Source organism: Oreochromis niloticus, linkage group LG1 (assembly GCF_001858045.2).
Source record: "Oreochromis niloticus isolate F11D_XX linkage group LG1, O_niloticus_UMD_NMBU, whole genome shotgun sequence".
Lineage (NCBI taxonomy): Eukaryota > Metazoa > Chordata > Actinopteri > Cichliformes > Cichlidae > Oreochromis > Oreochromis niloticus.
Genome location: NC_031965.2, coordinates 1,441,586 through 1,462,181, shown reverse-complemented (window position 1 = coordinate 1,462,181; position 20,596 = coordinate 1,441,586). Strand labels below are relative to the sequence as shown.

The window sequence follows — 20,596 nt, the reverse complement described above, 5'->3', positions numbered from 1 at the left end:
ACGGACTACCTCCAACGCTTCCGTGACTGGGATGCAAGTGAAGAGAGATGTAACGTCGTACGAGACCATGGTTTCATCTGCCTCCATAATGACATCTCTCACCTTCTCAACAAAATCCAGGGTGTTCTGGATGTGGTGTTCAGAGCTGCCCACCAGCGGGTTGAGGATCGACGCCAGAAACTTGGAGATGTTATAGGTGACCGAGTTGATCATGCAGACAATAGGTCTTAAAGGTGCACCCAGCTTATGTATTTTCGGTAAACCATACAGACTTGGTGTAGACTCCCCTGGGTACAGCCTGTGGTATGAGGTCCGGTCGATAGCCTTGTCTTGTTCTAACTACTTCAGACAGTCTTTCACCCTCTTCCTGTAGCCACTTCCTGGGTCTCGTTTCAGGGGCTCATAAGTATTTTCATCACTGAGTAGTGACAAAATCTTCTCATGATAGTCTTTCTGGTTAAGCAATACATCTTTCGCCATCTTACAATGCTGTGATTGCAGCCATTCCCCAACTCTCTGTGAATGGTACTCATGGCCATTGATCAGTGTTCTTTGATCAGTGGGTTTTGGTCAGTGATTGTTGATCAATGGTCATGGGAATTTGCATAATTATGATTAAGGAACTGACCTCACAGCCCATTGTTCCTTCAGTGGGCTGGTTTCAGTCATTATGCAAATGTACTGTTTATAAGGTTTGGGGAAACCTGCAGTCAGCTGAGACTGAAGAAGTCACTTGGATGAGTGACGAAACGTTTCTCCCACAAAACGCTACGTCCAGATGAACAGATTCAACTTTTGGAGATTTACTTTCCTGGATGATTGAGAATGCATCAAGACATAAGAAGTCCTGTTTGCAGTTTGCCACAAGCCATGTGGGGGACACAGCAAACATGTGGAAGAAGGTGCTCTGGTCAGATGAGACCAAAATGGAACTTTTTGACCAAAATACAAAACGCTATGTGTGGCGGAAAACTAACACTGCACATCACTCTGAACACACCATCCCCACTGTCACATATGGTGGTGGCAGCATCATGCTCTGGGGGTGCTTCTCTTCAGCAGGGACAGGGAAGCTGGTCAGAGTTGATGGGAAGATGGATGGAGCCAAATACAGGGCAATCTTGGAAGAAAACCTCTTGGAGTCTGCAAAAGACTTGAGACTGGGGCGGAGGTTCACCTTCCAGCAGGACAACAACCCTAAACATAAAGCCAGGGCAACGATGGAACGGTTTAAAACAAAACATATCCATGTGTTAGAATGGCCCAGTCAAAGTCCAGATCTAAATCCAATCGAGAATCTGTGGCAAGATCTGAAAACTGCTGTTCACAAACGCTGTCCATCTAATCTGACTGAGCTGGAGCTGTTTTGCAAAGAAGAATGGGCAAGGATTTCAGTCTGTAGATGTGCAAAGCTGGTAGAGACATACCCTAAAAGACTGGCAGCTGGAATTGCAGCAAAAGGTGGTTCTACAAAGTATTGACTCAGGGGGCTGAATAATTACGCACACCCCACTTTGCAGTTATTTATTTGTAAAAATGTTTGGAATCATGTATGATTTTCGTTCCACTTCTCACGTGTACACCACTTTGTATTGGTCTTTCACCTGGAATTCCAATAACATTGATTCATGTTTGTGGCTGTAATGTGACAAAATGTGGAAAAGTTCAAGGGGGCTGAATACTTTTGCAAGCCACTGTACATTTGTCCTGTTCCAGCGTCTTCAGATATTCTTACCATTAGATGAAGGTCTTCCTGGGTGGGTCCTGCCACCTCAAAGCTCTCCCAGGTGTCTGCTGAGCGCCGATAAACCAGCTTAGTCCCTGCTACACTGTACTCGCCTGGAACGCTGATCTTCCAGTTTCCATTAATCAAAAACTGGGAGCGTCCATTCTGCAGGGCTGTGCAAAGGAAGAACAGGTGATGAGAATGAAGGCAAGACTGGCATGTCTCTCGACATCAAACGAAACAGTTGTTTCCTTATCAGTGGGTAAAGTTGAGGTAAAGGCCGGATGTCAGAAGCAGAAATATGGCGCCTGACTATATATGGCAGCAGTGACTCTTGGAAGGGAGACATTTTCCATGACATGGATGGAAACAAGTACCTTCACCTGTCTTAACCAAGTGGTCAAATAAAGCCTTTACGAGGGTCTCTTTCAAGACAACAGCGTGCTCTGTTTCAGGGCGTGTTTTATTTTGGTCTCATAAACTGTGATGAGAATAGATGCCCTTGGTTATTATGCTGCCTGGGAAACGTTCAGAGGATCCAGAAACCAAATGAGACCGTCGAGCCCACTGTCTCCAGGGAGAGGAAGCAACGGCATGTGTAGACTTGAATTATAAAACTGATTTACACTGCAGCTATGAAACAGTGATGCAAAGAGACTGCCATGGAATTAAGCTGAAAGTCAAACACACAGCAGGCCTGGTGTGTGTAAAAGAGAGAGACAGGGAGAAAAAGCGATCTGTAGACGGAATCTTACCAAGATAATTCCTGCTGTTATCAGTGACTCGGATGTGAGTTGCTCCAGCAGGGATCATGGCCACTTCATTGTATCCAAAAGGCCCGCCTGACAGAGACAGTAGAAGCTTGGTTTTAATTTGATTTCTTCCACCACATTCAGAAAAGGCCAATTTTTTTCCAATCAACTACACAAATACAACGCCAACAGCAAGCTTGGATACAAAGTAACAGGAAGCCAGGAAACAAGAAAATCCTAGAAGTCATCTAAAAGAAGCTTAGCGTTTGTTGGTTAAACAGTAATCCCATAGCTGCCTCTGGGATTGCAGAGAGAAATATGGTTCAGTCTGCAGGCTGAAGTGTTTACTTATATATACGGTCCAAAGAAAGACCAGACCAGCCTCCTGACAGAAATCAACCCTTCAGTTACTTGTTTCAACTCTTTTATTAAAATCTAAATCACCAACACCAGATTACTAGACTGCCACTTTATTAGAACCACTCCATCTACCATTTTAGTGCCATCCTAAACAAGCAGTCACAAACGTTAAACATTTTTTAAACATCTTAATGTTTTTCTATCATTTAGAACTTTTTTCTCATTTATGTGCGTGAAAATTCCACAAAATGCCGTGGATCCTATCCTAACCCCACCCTTAACTCTAAATGGTTGCATGGTGGATACTAAAAACATGCTATGTATTACTGAATGTTATTTGAAAGGATATAAACTTGCACATCTCTAGATAGTTGACTGTACTATTATCCTAGTTTGATACATTCAGTCATTTTTCAAACATAATAGATATTTAGAAGCATTCAGACTGTACTGTGCACCTGACACTCAGGGTCTACCTTTGTGTAACTGAGCAGTCAGTAAAGGCTCTGTAATCAATGACTCACAAAAAACCTAGATTATTAATCACATGATTGTAGCTTTTAAAAGAGCTTGCTGTACACTTGTAGGCTGTGGTTTGTAACGTGTCATTATAAGACAAACGGGATCTTTAATGTCAGTAATATTAAACCTAATTAAGCACAAAGAAAAAGAAATATGGATGAGGTAAAATCCCAACCATTCCTTACAGACTGATATTTCAGGAAATAGAAAAGGTCTCAGGGGTGTCCCCGAGCGTAAAGCATCAACAGCATGAAGCTCATTTATCATGACGTATAAATAGTGTCTCACTCTGGTTTTTCTTTTCACCAGTTTCAGAGAAAAACTATTCTCGAGGTGAATCTGCAGGGCTTTATGATGATATAGTGTTTTGAAATGTCAAAGTGGCAGGCATGTGATCAGCGATGAGCTCGGGGCCATGTACATTTAGAGCTTGGAAAGAACCGTTTCGTGCTGCCCCTCTTGATCGGCCTTCCCTCCACCGGTGAAGGAAAGGAAAAAGAGCCCTTCGAGGCTGCTGAGTCACCCAGACAAAGCAGCCTTTATCAGCCATGTTCTTCTTGCTCAATCTGAGCCATTATGGGCCAGGACTTCATCTATCACCTCTGATCTGCCTACACAATAAGCTGTGAGAGGGAACCACTGTTACAGAGCCAAAGTGACACGCCTGAGGTGTTAGGCGTTGTAATTAGGTTTAATTGCCCAGAATCTGATGTTTATTTTTTGTTTATTTCCATCTGTTATTCTCAGACCATTAACATTTGAGAATAACATGAAACCTCTGTATTATGTTGAGGTTTCCATTCATTAGATGAATGCTCCCAGCCGAATAGGAATGCCCCCTTAACAAACCTCCAAACTCATATCAGTAACTATTCTGAAGATAAAGCAGCCAACAAATTCCAAAAGCTGCCGTGTTCAAAAATCACATCAAAATGTAGCCAAAGTGCCTTAAACGTGCAAGGCCACTAGATGGCAACTGGTGTTTTTGCAAAAAGAATTTTGGTTGAATACCAATACTGTGAAGTCTATGAAGTCTTGACCTCTGTATACAGACACTTATCCATGGTTTGCTCACCAGCTGATGACTTAATGTTAACATTTGAATTCTTAATTCAATTAAACAGGGCAAACAATGCAGTATAATACTGCTACACAGTGTGTGGTGTTTGTCTGCAGTATACGGGGGAACATGCGTAGCACATAGATGGAGGGTGAAGTCAAGAGGCTGGAGATGAACTTGAAGAACATGTATCCAAGTGAGAAGCTCTGCCTGCTGCTTTGTTTTTGCTTTGTTTAATAATTGAAATACATTTTCATGTGATTAAATTGTGTATTTCAAAGTAAACTGAGTTAGAAACAGTTTGTTTGCTGGCCTGGTTTAAGTAGTGAATACTTGTGTTTTCTAACCTGTTATTTCTCTTTTCAGATAGGGCATACAGGCAGACAAGCTTCTGAAAACCTCTTCCCAGCATGCAGTCAGACCCCACATTATCCTCTTGAGTACAAGTGCTGATGAAGGTAGAAAATGCACCGAGCCAGAATGGCCCGAAGAACTTTGTGTTCTTCCTCCTCTTTCCTGAATCAACTGTAATTTTGTAGCTGTTGTTAGCCCAATTCCTCCTGGAAGGCAGCCAACTGCTTTTATTTGGTAAAAGTGTTGCCATGGTTAATGTTCACTTCATCAGGGAACAGTTCCCTGAGCTTGAATGACTAATAGCATTTGGGTAGGAAAAAAAACAGAGGAGGGACTGGAAATATCCCCATGCTGTGTTGGCATTTCATTGCTTTTGTGTGTGTGTGTGTGTGTGTGTGTGTGTGTGTGTGTGTGTGTGTGTGTGTGTGTGTGTTTTTCCTACCTGCCTCCAGACTGTTGCTCTGGTACACACTCTTGTGGTGCAGGCAGGTGGCGTTGTGTCCGCCACACACCATGCAGGCATCCACCTGCTGCTTTGAGCCTAAGATGAAGTCACAGCCAGGCGTCTGTGATAAACACAGACAAACGCTTTGAGAAGGACAGTTTGCTTTGATTAATGTCGCTCCTGTTTTTCCTAACAGTGTGCATTTTCTGCTGAGAAGCTTGTAACCTTTCTTTTGGCCTTTTCTTTGCCATGTAGTCACCTCCAGCTACTGCCGGGCCTTAGCTCTCTTCACTCTTTCTTTCTTTCTCGTATTTGCTTCTCTCTATCATTTGCTTGCTCTTACAAACATTTGCTTTGTGGAAAAACTGTACCCCAGGGCCTCAAGAGGGCAGAGCGGGTTGGAGTCGTCTCTGTAAATGCCAGAGTGAAGAGCAGCAAAGACGAGCAGAATGTTTTATGGTGTGTGGAGAATCTGTTGCTAGAAAGACGACAGTGGCTGTGTTCTTCTGTGGTCTCCATTTCTGCTTTGCAACCCAATCAAAGAGGTTCCCACACTAGAGATCAATAATCTTGGGAACCTATTTAATCAAAAACACATGATCTGTGTGCACACAAGAAGATATGGATGCTGTGGCATTTAGACATGCAAGCAGATGTATACATGTAAATTGAATGGTTGAAGTTGTTGCTGAGCAGCTCTTCTACAGTCTAGAACTGAAACGGTTAGTTCACTGATTAGTCGTTCAATAGAAAATGAACAATTAGGATCAGTAATTTAATCAGTTATGTCATCCAAAGGACGAGAGCTTTCCCACTGGTAACTTCCACAGCTGAAGAGAAAACTATCCTTTTTCTTAAAGTCAAAACTAATCAAGTATCAAAATCTGCAGTTTCTTAAGTGGCCACTTGAGGCAGGCTAAAACAAACCAGCCAATCCTGATGGACTCTCCATTTCAGCCAGAGACAATAAATCCACTTTGGGGTTGGATCAGGAGGGCATCCAGGGTAAAAAACATACCAAATCAAACATGTGGTGCTGCCTGCTGTGGCTAGGGAGCAGCTAAAACATAGCTAGTAATTGCAGAATTAAATCATTTCTTAAACTGAAAAGAGTTTAGATAATTTTGTGTGGTGTACATAAAAATAAAAAAACACTGCAGTTTTAGCTGTGAAGGATTATCTACACATACACTGCACACACACGGCCCTGTGTTCATGTGTTCACCTGCCTGAACTCAGTTTGTTACCTGCAGGACTCCACGAGCTGCAGGCTGCATCTGATTCTTGTTTCAGGCCCAGGGCTGCTCTGACCTAGGCCAGCACAAGTCTGTGGCCCATAAATCCTCTTATATGTGCCACACGCAACATGTGAGCATGCACACACACAAACACACACGTATGCACATGCAGCATATGTAAACACAGACACAAATTAATCCTTTGTGGGCTGTGTAAAAATAGCTTCAGCAGTGAGCGTCTTCCCTTGCAGCAGATGTGTCTGCTGAGTGTTATGCATGCATTTCCCAACAGCGCACGGGCTCCAGGACCCACGAGACGTGTTCATTTCCTACCCCGTCCCCATCCGTGTGAGGGTAGGAGAGATGAGAAGGGGACAGGCTAGATGTGGGATTGTGGAGAGCTCAGCAGAGCCATAATGCTAACTGAAGGCTGCAGTCTACACTGATGAGAGAACTGTGGTCCAAACGCACAGCATGGAGTTCACTTCTCCAGAGAGTTCCAGTCAGACTGGTCAACATCACTTATACCTCAACAGAGTGGAGCTGAAGGAACAAGAGAGTCGGGCCAGTTTTCTTTTGACATCGCCGTCATTTGAAAGCTTGGATGAGTTTTTAAGGCTGTCTCTGTTTCCAGAAGTACAGCTCCTGTTCATTTTTTCCATAGACATGAGTGACTGAGTGCCGGAGCACCTCAGATGACTGAATGGACACATAACTCTCTTGATGTAATATTTATTTGACAGAAAGTGAAATTATTTGTTTTTTAGTAGGAAAGGAACAAAAATCAACTGTAACTCTCAATTTGGCACAAAGCATCCACATATAAAATCGTATTATCATGACTTTAAAATGTTTTAGACTATAGCGTGGTGAGAAAAATATCCTGATTTTTGCATTAGAAAATGGTATAGACTGGGCGTGACATCTGCAGTCACAGGTGTGAAAATCAAGTGCCCATATTAGGAATATCCCCTCTCCGTGACATCATACTGACCCAAGAGCAGGAAAAACTACCTGAAACAGACTGACCTTCGTATCTGAATCCTCGGCCATGTTCAACATAAGCATGTGCCATTGTTTATGAATGACAGAAAACAAGGAAATCCATAATAGGTCTGCTTTAAAATAAGCAAACATAGGAAACACTGACACACACACAGACCGGGTACCACTCACCAGGCAGCGTCCGTTCACACACACTGCTCCTGAGTCCTTGTCGCAGGCTGTGCCGTCGAGCACTCGGCCAAAGTTGTAGTAGAAGTTGTGACCCAAGGCCAAGCAGCTGAGTTCACAGGGGTTAGAGCCTGGCAGGGAAGATATTCAGTCAGTGGCTCATTAGTATATTATGGGAAAATAGGTGAAGCAAAGAGACAGCGGGGAGGTGACTGAAGAGCAAAAACAACCAGAACATGGAGAAAAAGAGCAAACTGAACGAGCAGAGAGGAGCAACAAAGTCCTGGGATTAAACTTCTAGTAGGCCACAGCAGGACGTGAGAGCTACACGGCTGCCACAAACACACGAACTACAGCTGCGTACAGCTGCCGAGCTTTTGTAATGTTTAGCTACAGTCTGTGTGGGCCTTAAAAAACACGGTCTCTGCACATCCACGAGCTATACGTCTGAGTCACTGGAAAATAGATAAAAGTGCTGTTTTATATGGACACATCAGCATGCTCATCGAGGGTCTGAATGTTATTGGGAAAAACCTTTTAAATTCATTTCCAGACATTTTGCTGTAGTTTGTTATATTCTACACAGATTAAGCCCAAAAGACACATTAGGATAGACTTTACAGCTTACTGTGGGTTTTTGATACGCACTAACTTGTTTGATGGGTTTTATTGAAGATTTGTGGTTTGTTATGTATGATTAACGAAGAAGGGAACATAAATCTATTGACACAGTCAAACTGTGGGAAACTGATTTCCTTTTGCGCCCAAATGATGAGTCCCCTTACAGTAAACCATTTCATTTTACAGTCGTGGTTTAAATTCAGTGTTAGGACCGAGCAGGCGGCTGATGGTAAGTGTTAGTGTGGTGCCATCTGTCCCGTCACGATGCCCACAAGTAGCAGAAAAACTACATATCATATATATCTGGTCTAAAAGCCACGAGTGCCTAGGAATTGCTTTATTGGTGTGCAGGTTTTTTTGTGTTTTCTAGTATTAAAAATGTGTTTCTGAAGACAACATAGAAAACGTCTCTCTTTCAATTATAATCGATCTCCATGTTAGATATCACTCTTCTCCTCAGAGGCCTGCAGATCAAATAGGAACGTTTGCTTTCAAGGAAGCATCTTTTGAAAGAAAACCATTTTTCCTTTGATCTGGTGATAAAATGATGCCTGTAGAGAGTAAACTGTGGGCGTAGAAAATGTTCATATACATACATATATATACATATACATACAGGGAGTGCAGAATTATTAGGCAAGTTGTATTTTTGAGGAATAATTTTATTATTGAACAACAACCATGTTCTCAATGAACCCAAAAAACTCATTAATATCAAAGCTGAATGTTTTTGGAAGTAGTTTTTAGTTTGTGTTTAGTTTTAGCTATTTTAGGGGGATATCTGTGTGTGCAGGTGACTATTACTGTGCATAATTATTAGGCAACTTAACAAAAAACAAATATATACCCATTTCAATGATTTATTTTTCCCAGTGAAACCAATATAACATCTCCACATTCACAAATATACATTTCTGACATTCAAAAACAAAACCAAAACAAATCAGCGACCAATATAGCCACCTTTCTTTGCAAGGACACTCAAAAGCCTGCCATCCATGGATTCTGTCAGTGTTTTGATCTGTTCACCATCAACATTGCGTGCAGCAGCAACCACAGCCTCCCAGACACTGTTCAGAGAGGTGTATTGTTTTCCCTCCTTGTAAATCTCACATTTGATGATGGACCACAGGTTCTCAATGGGGTTCAGATCAGGTGAACAAGGAGGCCATGTCATTAGTTTTTCTTCTTTTATACCCTTTCTTGCCAGCCACGCTGTGGAGTACTTGGACGCGTGTGATGGAGCATTGTCCTGCATGAAAATCATGTTTTTCTTGAAGGAGGCCGGGGACTGGTGAGTGTCAGCACCACAGTCCAGGATGAGACAACGAACATCCAAGAATACATTGGGAAGATGGCCCCAACTGACCGAGTGCTCAGTGAATACCTCAGGCAGCAGAAACCCAAGAAAGAGGAGGAAGGCGAGGAACCATCATGGAAGGACAGGCCCCTGCACGGTATGTACCACCGGCAGATAGAGGAGGTGGCTGATATCCAGAAATCCTACCAGTGGCTGGACAAAGCTGGACTGAAAGACAGCACAGAGGGACTAATCAGGGCAGCACAAGAACAAGCTCTGAGTACAAGATCCATAGAGGCTGGGGTCTATCACACCAGGCAAGACCCCAGGTGCAGGCTGTGTAAAGATGCCCCAGAGACAATCCAGCACATAACAGCAGGGTGCAAGATGCTAGCAGGCAAGGCATACATGGAGCGCCATAACCAAGTGGCCGGCATAGTGTACAGGAACATCTGTGCCGAGTATAACCTGGAAGTCCCGAGGTCAAAATGGGAGATGCCCCCAAGGGTGGTGGAGAATGACCGAGCTAAGATCCTGTGGGACTTCCAGATACAGACGGACAAAATGGTGGTGGCTAACCAACCGGACATAGTGGTGGTAGACAAACAGAAGAAGACGGCCGCAGTGATCGATGTAGCGGTTCTGAATGACAGCAACATCAGGAAGAAGGAACACGAGAAGCTGGAGAAATACCAAGGGCTCAGAGAAGAGCTTGAGAGGATGTGGAGGGTGAAGGTAACGGTGGTCCCCGTGGTAATCGGAGCACTAGGTGCGGTGACTCCCAAGCTAGGGGAGTGGCTCCAGCACATCCCGGGAACAACATCGGAGATCTCTGTCCAGAAGAGCGCAGTCCTGGGAACAGCTAAGATACTGCGCAGGACCCTCAAGCTCCCAGGCCTCTGGTAGAGGACCCGAGCTTGAAGGATAAACTGCCCGCAGGGGGGAGCTGGGTGTTGTTATATATAATATATATATATATATATATATAAAAAAACCACACATTGCATAAATGAGCCATCTGTCTCAGCATACATATGGTCAATCTATAACAAGCCGTTTGGGACTAGTTACATCCAAAACTGATCTCTTCACTGCACAACAACAACAACAACAACATATACTGAAGAAGTAGCAAGAGGGTGAATCATCTCACTGACCTCCATGAAAGGTGGTCCATCTGAAGGAGTTGCCAGCCACTAGAGGCCTGTCATTAAAGGCAGCACACTGCATCTCTCGGAAATCCTCCGAGCCAGGGGGACAGTCCTGCACACACAGACACACAGCATCAACACACTGACGTCCTTGAGGATTAACCTTTGTTACGTCCATGCCATACGATATGGCTTTAACTAAGTGCACATTAACAAATGGGGAAAAAACGGCTTCACATCGAAGGAAACCTTCTACCTGATTTTGAACTTTCTCAGTGTAACCGTTTCTATTGCCACATTGTAACAATTACTCTGCATACAGAGACACATTATTGCTTTATCATGAAGCGCAAACAGTGGCAGGACTGCCGCCGCGGTGCAGACACAGGTTAATCTGTCAGTGAAATTCCAGATCACACCCTGAAAGACGCTGATCGTTACGCCCTGGACATTCTTTCACGAGCAAACATCAGCCATTGCTCTACAGTGTTTGCATTAAATGTGTTTTTAATAAAGACCAAAAGCCTTTTTGTTGAAAGGACCTTGGTGTTGCAGATCTTGTACTGTCTGGGATCTCCTGCACATGGTCCACCCACTGGGTTCCTGGGACACAGAAATAAAAGAGGTGTATAGGATTAGTTAAGGGAACAGCAGGAAACACACAAACGATGCAGTGTGCAGACTGCTGCAAACTCGAGAAATGAATTAAATATTTGGATCAAACTGTAATGAAGTAAAATTGAGTTATGAATATGCTTGATATGTCTGTGGACTTGAACTTTACGCTGCAGTCACTAAAAGCCTGATTGACAGTACCTAGATCAACATCAGTGAGTTAAGTTAGAAACACATTATCCGTTTTGAAGCATCAGAGGCTTAAACATGTTTAAATATAATTTTTATATCCCTTCAAAAATCTCTATGAAGGTTTTTCCAAAACAAAGGCTTCAGCTGATTTTTTACTCAAATTCTGAAGTCCGACTGAAACGTCGTCGTCGCATGAAATTTGAAAAACTGTCCATATTTTCTCCCGTGCTAACCTTGTGATGCAGGTGCGTGACCGCACAGATGCTCCGCCCCCACAGGTGCGTGAGCACACAGACCAGCCGCTCCATGTTGCCCACTCATTTCTGAAGTGCAGCTGCCTCCGTGTGCGAGCTGGATGCACCGATGAATCGTCGCTGTTAGGACCCCATGCCGAAATCCAGGAGGGCTGGAAAAAAAGCATAAAACAAAGAGAGACAATTACAAAGACAGCTTTAAGAACAGGTAACACGAACATGAGAGCAGGACACCGGGAGAAGACCAGGTAGACGCCAAATGAGTGTACGCGCTGAAACCTTTTATAAAATGTAGATTGAGTGTTTGTATTGGAAGCATCAGGTTTCTATCATATCTCTCTGTTATTTAGGTCACAAGAGTCACAGTAACAGATGGCAGTTTTGCAGTAACACATGTTGCACCTATGTATTTTTAAATCTGTGGTTATAACCAGAGGTTTTTCTTTAATTCACAGTATCTGCACAGAAGTTTAACTATAGTTGTGGCACTAATCTACAGGCACAGGCATTCTTTATCTATGCACTGGCCGCTTAGAGCTTTGTGTGCTATTGTCTTCCATGACATGTTTCTTTCAGTCTAAAAATGTTCCATTTACACATGTAGTCTTAGTCTCAGCATTTATGCAAACGATTAATATGTCAATGAATATTGTAGACCATGTGTTATGTTACATTACACACATACTAATGACAGGCTTATAGTCACAGTCCACAGCATTAAAGGTAATAAAATAAAGAAGACGTTGTGGGTTTTACATGAAATCATGATACACCTGAGGAACACTGCTGGGGTTGGTATGAAAAGGTAACACGCTTTGACTCAGACTGATGTCAACTTGCTGTCTGCATTTAGAAATCTGAGTGAGTGCACCGCAGCACCAAGCCACGACGCAACTGTTTAGAGACATGTTGCCTTCTACCAGGCAAACTGTGCAACTACCTTGTGACTAAAAGTGGTTGCCTAGAGGTTGAACACTGACTTTCCTAGCCACACACCGGTTTCCATCCTATTTTTACTCCTCTGTGACGGGCTCATAATAATCTTGATCCATGTGCTACTGTGTTATTTTTTAAAATATTATATTTCTTTGAAAAACTGCCACTCTACAGTCACGAATGTTTAAGTTCTTGCTGAGAGATTGAAAGTGCAGAAACAACTCGACTCCCTGCTCTGTTGTTACTGTGCTCTACTCTGCAGCATCACTCTGCACTCATGTCCTGCATGTTCAGAGCTGTTAGGTGGCAACTGGCCACTGTCAGCAACTCCCAGTCGTTTGTGTCGTGCGTAAGGGAGAAAGCAGAGAACGATGAAATATCATTTGTGGGAGGGAAAATCCTGGAGCCAGATAAATCTATTTAAAGAGCAGATGTACGAAGAACAACAGTCGACCTTGTGAGCCTGGTGGATCAGGATCAGCGGAACAATAAAAGTGATTAGAGAAACCTCAGTGGTGCTCCTCAAACACATTCCACAGTTTCTGCCCTGGAGGAGGACTGAAACTGGCAGTGTTCCCACTGGTTTCTCATACTGCACACACACGTTTAACTCTTTGCACACATGCAACAGCTGCAGCAGACTCGCTGTCATGGATGGCTGGAGTCAAAGAAAGCAAGTACACAAGTACACAAAACATGTCAGGCGGAAAGTTGGTTACATGTATTTAAACTGATTCATATCTACAATATTTAAACAATACTGAAGATTATGTTTGAAATGAATCCAAAAGAGGCAGCATGTGCACTGACAGAGACAAGCTGAAGAAAAATGATTTCAAACAGTTATCTAATAAAGACTTTATGCCAGCATGCCAACGATTTGTCACACCCGAGGCGTTCCATGGGAAAGCTAAAGGTAACCTTCCGCGTCCCCACGATACGCACCCGATTGTGGATGGAATCCAACAGAAGGACGCTGCCGGCGGTAACACAAGTTCCAGTTGTGTATTCCAGCCCTAACCTTATGCCTAACCTTGTGTGTTTTCCAAAGCGATTCATGATGAAAAAGTAAAATAAATGCACATGTGTAGATTCAATCCAAATGGTTCTCATGTTTCAAACGCATAACATAGGAACGTGTTTGGGGACTGAAAGTGTAACACTGACGATTTGTCACATGGAATCATATGGTACGCTTTTGGAGTGAGAACGTGTTGCCTATGCATGAGTATGTTTCTTAGTAAAAGCATCATATAGATTTAAATCAAATATTATTTATTTAATGATCTGGCTCTAATTTAACAGTTGGACCAGACTAAAAAAAAGCAGGTTATGTGAGGAACAAGATGATTATTACAACCTCAGCATCCTGCTCTTCACTGTCATAACATTGTAAATGGTGTCAGTATTGCAACAAAACAACACGTTTACTGAGTTTTACTGCAACAACAACAAAAATGGATGTTCACAAATCAAATGGAAGACTCTTTGTATGCAGCTGATGTTGCACCATGTCTGTGTTGGTTCATCCAGGTCCTGGTAGTCTAAGGAGCAAGAAATCCAACAGACTTCTTTAAGTTTCGTGAAGACGTTTCACCTCTCATCCAAAAGGGAGTCTTCTTCAGTTCTAACACCAAAGAGTGGCTCATGTGATGAGGCTCATGATTAATCGAAACTAGGTTTTAAATACCTCCGACATTTGGTTTACATCACAAAAGAAAACAATAATGGAACTCATGGACTGACCTCCCCAGAGCTTGAACCTCAATCAAAGAAGATCTTTCGACTGTCCTTCAAGAAGCCTGGTGAAGAAACAAGAAGAAAGCCGGCCTACACGAGTGCAGGCTGTGTTGAAGAACAAAGATTTCCAGCTCATGAGAAAATGTCAAACTCTGGTTTGGCTGTTATTAAGATAAACTGAATTGGAAAAAGGAGCCAGGCTACTAAACATAGGCTGATACGTGTGTAAACCAAGATCACTAATGTTAATTAAATCATAGTCTATAATGTTTGGTTAAAATAATACTGACATTGTTTCCTAGCTGTTTTAGTTGTGTAACTAAATGAAAGAATAAATCATCTACTGTCACGGCTAGCAGGGCAAGCCGTGTGAGTTTTAATAGAGGACCCAAGATGCAGGCAGCTTCAGATGCAAGTGAGCTTTATTAATAAGGATGGACACACAGACCGGAACATAGCAGGCACAAAACAAAACCTAAGAGAAACCTAAACTGGGAAAACTAACACAACTAACCTGAAACCAGACCAGAGCCGCAGGGAGACTCAGGGAAGCAACACAGACAAACCAGCAACAAGCAGGAGAACACACAGGGCTTAAATACTCACAGGAGTAATCATGGGATGGGAGACAGGAGGGGAACACACCTGAGAGAAATCAGGGCTGACGAGACACAGACGTAAAGCTGAGAACACTCACATGAGACAGAGACCTTCAGAATAAAACAGGAAACTCACAGACACAGAACCAGACAAGACACTGAACGTAACAGACAGATTCACGAGCAGACACTGTGACACCATGGACAGACAGAGGGGACACAGAAGTGGGAGCAGGCAGGCACAGAACAGAGACCTAACAAATGGCAAACCTTACCGAAAGACATAATCAGAATAAACAAGAACATAGAACAACATGAGGAAACACAAAACACTGAGTCGTCAGACTCAGGACCATGAAATCTACAAGCTGAGTTATAATCAATATTAGCAAGAAACATTCAGTTCAATCCAGTTTTATTTATACAGCACCAAATCACAACAACAGTCGCCTCAAGGTGCTTTATACTGTAAGGTAGACCCTACAATAATACATACAGAGAAAAACCCAACATGAACCCCTATGATTAAGCACTTTGGCAACAGTGGGAAGGAAAAACTCCCTTTTAACAGGAAGAAACCCCCGGCAGAACCAGGCTCAGGGAGGGGCGGGGCCATCTGCTGAACACATGAGTGAAAAAGGTGAATGAAGAAGAAACAGTCAGTGCATCATGGAATAGCCTAAGCCTATTTCAGCATGTCTAAAGGTGGATTAAGGGTCACCTGATCCACCTCTATCAAAAAGGTTTATCAGGACTCCCATTCTACCTTTACATGACGTAGGATTATGCATTATGAGAGCAAAGTGCTCTGTTGGGGTGATATGGTACTGTGAGGTCTTTAAGACTCGATGGTGACGGATTATTCAGGAACTTGTTTGAGAGGATTTTAAACTTAATTCTGGGTTTAACAGGGAGCCAGTAACAGGTTAGTCTGCACTGTAAACATGTTGACAGAACTATAAAAACAAAAGTTAGAGGATATGATGAGCTGAAAACAATGCAACCCTTCAAAAACAGATCAGCAGTGACTGTGAAAACTGCTTCATGTAGCTGCACAGTCAGGAGATAAACTGTGATTTAGCCATTTCATGTTTCCTGACTGCAGTACATGACGAACAGTTTCACCTCAGGGTTACATCAATCCTGTTTTTCAAAGTGTGACAGCCACTTTACAAAAGATAAAATTCATCATGTAAGAACTGTTATTAAAAGCCCTCTGAATCCCCCGAGCTCAACATTAAATGGCTTTTGGTATCCATAAATCAACATGCAAAAACTCCAACATCCAAAACTTCAAAACAAATCCTCTGTACTTTGAACTTCTGGCATTTACATGTGTGGAGAAAAAACCCGACAAAGTGACTCATAATAAAAAAATTACAACATTACAGACAAAGCTGAGAGCGACCTTTGCTATAACTCTCCACTGTTTAATGGCAGGGTCACCTGAGGTCACTCTCATTTGCGTCAGCGCAAACCAAATTAGCCTTGATAACAGCTGTCAATGGGATGGACTAGCTTTCTAATGAACTAAGTTGACCTATGACCTTTACGATGCCCCCATCTCTCCTCCCCCAATCACACCAAAAAGAGAAAAAAGTATCTTCTTTGCACAAAGCAAACTGCATAAAGAAAGAGAGACAGAGTAAAGAGTCTACGTCTCTGTAGTCAGCGGTCCAGCGTGCAGGTACACAGACTGCCACAGTGTAACGTTGTTCGACTGCTCGCCTGTCCGACCTAACATAACTGTTTCCATTCTGTAAGCTGGCTGGACAAAGCCTGAAACCTCCGACCCACACTTTTTTCTCTTGGGTCTATACACACTGATATAGAGGGCTGTCTGATGTGTCCTTTGACTCTACCTCACAAAAATCAACTGAATGTGGCACTCTGCAATCAGGCTCATTATGAGACGAACAGGCGATAAAGATCTATAAAGCGTATAAAATATAACTGCAAAAAATGACACTTGTGCTCCATATAAAGCAAGAAAGCATCAATGTAATTAAGATAATTACTGTAGTTTGTGGTCATATTGAAGTGAAAATGGTTTTCTTGTTTCAAACTTTTAATCTGTGTAAAGTTGTGTAAAAGTTGAAGCTCTCTAGTTAAAAATGTGAGTTTTGTGCCAAAGAAACAAATCCTAATCTGCAAATTTAACATGCAGTTTTTGGAGTCGGGGTTAAAGATTTGAACTATTCTGTTGTTCAAGTCTCAGGTAAATATTTCAAGCATTTGACCTGTGCAACTTTGTTGTTATGTTATTATAGTATGAGTGTTACTCTAAATTTGGATTTTACATCCATATTTGTCCACGTTTTTGCCTCTTTTATTTCATTTGCTCCTTGTAATTTTTTTATCAGTCATGAATTCATTTAACAGTTTCGGTGTTAAGAGACGAATGATTGTTTTTTGTGGTGATGAATGCAGTTTTTCTTATTAATCACTAAATATCAGTAGCAGTTGTAAGCATATGATTTCACATAGTATAGACGTTTTTGATAATTATGGGGGCTGCAGTATCTATAAACACTTAAAGACACGTAAACAACCTGCAGATACTGGTGTCCACACAACAGGGGGCGCTGCAGTAAGGCTTACACAGTAACTGAAATGGCTGTTTCTTTGTAGCCATAAACCAAAGTTCCCAGAGAGAACAAAGCAATGCAGCAGCATCACTGCCCTGTAAAAGTGAAGCAATAACATCTGTACATGCTGTTCTCTGAATCCAAGGGGAAATACACCAAGCGAGTGGCAGGGTTACACCATAACCAAGTCTGGTGTATTTCGTGTTCTGTTTTTGCCGTGGCCACCCGAGACGCTGCCAGCACAGCTGCAACAACGACAGAGCGCAAAAGATGTTTCAGCAGTGTAAACAACTCTAAAACAAGGATTGAAAATAATGTGTTACTAGTCTTTTTGAAATGACACAACTGTAACACGAAAATGAAGAATGGATCCTTTGCATTGGTCTGTTTGAGGTGTGAGAGCAGCTGGGAGGGGGGGGCAGTGTCTGAGTGTGGTTATTCCAGCCAGCCCTGGGGGAAGGTTGAATGGTTGTCTGCTTGACATCAAGACAAATAGCGATGAAAGATGCGGTAAGATGGGAAAAGGTGGCGTAGCAGCGACAAACACAACAGAATAAGAGACAATGAGGATGCTGGCTCGGAGGAGCGCTCCTCTGTCCAAGACAAAATACCATCAGAGGACAAACACCCTGCAAAAAAAGCCAATCAGCACAATCGCTGTGACTAGTCTATTGGCTGTGATTGGCTTATTATTATCTAAATGAGCTGGATTTTCCTCTTTGGGACCTGAGAGTTGGGATTTTTCTTCCTCACAAATGGCCTTAATCACAATATTTAACTCTGTCAACTGTAAGAAAAAGAAGGCATAAAGGCAGGATAACGTGGGGGCGGCTTTGGGATATGGCTTTGGGCGCTGGCAGGTTTCACGTGCAAATAAAGCATGATGCCATTTGTTAAAACACTCTTCCATTCTTGCACAACTCAACACATACGTCATCCAACTTTCAGTGAATTCCTCAAAATCTGTGGGAATACAATTTATGGAGCGCCATAAGAGGAAAATTGTAACATTTACAACTATTAAGATCAAAGATATTTAAAATACACCAAAAAAGATAAATATTATAATGATTTTTCATTAAAAAGGAGAAATACCAACAGTATACATCAGTGGATGAATCAATAACAACTAACAGAAAAAATAAATCACCAGTAGTGCTATTTTGTTTACCTTTCAACCTCTCTTAGGTCACTCTTTCATTTTTGACAGCACACTTACTGACCATTGATTTACTGATCAGTGTCTCCATTCTTGATTCATGTGTCTCATTACCATCAAGCTGTCTCCTCTGGGACTGAAAAATTAGCTCAATGTAGAATTGGTACAAAGAATCCTGTTTCTACTAGGGCATGAGCGAGTTTTTATTTTTTAACAGCCATCTTGACACTGAAGTCAGGGTCATAGCTGCTTTTAATGACAGGTGTCTCAAACTACACAGCTACAGCTGATTGGTGTTGGTGCTTTCTGGAAAATTTTATTACAAATAATCCATCCTGCTGCAAGGTAGAGTTGTTGGTTAGCGTACTAACCAAGCTTGCTAGCTAGAGCTGAGCTAATACGTTAGCCCTCCAACCTCTGGTCATTCCAAAACACAATCTGTCCAAAGCTATTAAGAGTTTAAAACTAATGTGTGACCTTTTCATCAAGGTGGCTATGTTTATCTTTTATATACAGTCTATAATTAACACCAGAACATTTGTTGGCTTGAGCGTGAGCGATTTTTGTTAGCTTAAAAAAAGTGAATTCTTAGCTAAACTATGGGGGTGTCTAAATTCAGAGGCTGCATCCTCCTGAGGCCACATTTGTAGGTGTATCTTTCGTGGCTCATCATATCCCAGAATTCATAGCGCGGCCCAGCCAATTCCAGTTTCCAACAATGGCGGCAGCTACTTAGTTTTAATATTACTCTTATTCCTCTTTCTGGGTCACAAAATAAAATTTTAAGACATTTTCAGGCGAGAATGTAGCTGTGTAAACTTCAAATATCTGCTCGGTTTATCAAGACATCATATGTTTGCAAAAGTGCTCCGACGTTTTCGGAGACGTCTGTTACCCACCAGCTCGACAGCTAACCAGGAGGTCAAGGGTCACTGGAGCCAGCAAGAACAGCGACCCCCCACAGTCTTTTGCTACTCAGGTTAAACATGATATATAAGTCGCTTAGATAAAAGTTAAATAAAAGTTTGAAAATGAAAATGATGGTTTATCCCAGCCTCAGTTTGGTTAAGCTTAAGAACCAAACTCATGACAACTCAGCTTAGGAAGCTTCCACAGAGTCACGTCATTTAAAAAGGAGCCTTAGCTGATGAGCTATTCAGGCCATGCAGTGACTTGTGCTGATGTGGGTGGGTTGGGCTTACACTCTGTGGGGAGGACAGGCACACGGGAAGGACCAGCAGCAGGACAAAGGTCAGGGCCTGGCAGAGAGTCAGCTTCCTAGAGACAAAGAGAGAAACAAACCCCGTCAGTCTCTTGGTGATGTCGCCCTTTGCTGTTTCACACAGCACATACACATGAATGCAGAGCCGCAGAAGTAAAGATGTACATGTTGTTGCAAACATGTTTGAGCAGGAGGACGAGAGGACAAAAGAGGATAGAAGAAGAAAAACCACTGCTGACACTTCAAACAGAAGAGGTCTTTAGGTCAGTGATAATATACACAAATAAGCTGCCATGCTACCCTGAACCCCTGTGGGCAGCAGCCAAGGTCAGGAATGTCCCCCGATTCAGTAAGTATCATTAGTTCCCCCCACCCTACTCCCCCAGCTCACCCCCACAGTGTCATATTAACTCCCACAGATTCTGAGAGGGGGTGACTGCCCGCCTTGCTGTCCCACCACTCCCCTTGCCTTACCTCCCACTCAGCTGCTGACCTTTAGCATCAAATAATCCACATGAAACCTTTTCTTTTCTCTGCTGGCATCAACTCACTGTACATTCAATTTTAGCAAATAATTTTGTTGATGATG

General features: G+C 42.5%; 1 protein-coding gene and 1 long non-coding RNA gene across 2 annotated transcripts in view; both read right to left on the bottom strand.

Moving 5' to 3' along the window:
* adamtsl5 (ADAMTS like 5) overlaps positions 1-20,596 on the bottom strand; it is a 50,410-nt gene that overhangs the window by 11,849 nt on the left and 17,965 nt on the right. Inside the window, exons 2-9 of the mRNA XM_005461649.4 lie at positions 19,988-20,063; positions 11,743-11,915; positions 11,245-11,305; positions 10,709-10,814; positions 7,634-7,761; positions 5,217-5,340; positions 2,482-2,568; positions 1,736-1,899 (exon numbers count right to left, since the gene is read on the bottom strand). Coding sequence (XP_005461706.1) covers positions 1,736-1,899; positions 2,482-2,568; positions 5,217-5,340; positions 7,634-7,761; positions 10,709-10,814; positions 11,245-11,305; positions 11,743-11,915; positions 19,988-20,063 — 919 coding nt within the window. The remainder of the gene's footprint in view (positions 1-1,735; positions 1,900-2,481; positions 2,569-5,216; positions 5,341-7,633; positions 7,762-10,708; positions 10,815-11,244; positions 11,306-11,742; positions 11,916-19,987; positions 20,064-20,596) is intronic.
* Positions 12,321-15,506, bottom strand: LOC109204104 (uncharacterized). Its single transcript, XR_002063670.2, has 3 exons — positions 14,954-15,506; positions 14,446-14,529; positions 12,321-14,243 (listed from the first exon to the last, which is right to left on the bottom strand). It is a non-coding gene; the product is annotated as an uncharacterized LOC109204104 (long non-coding RNA).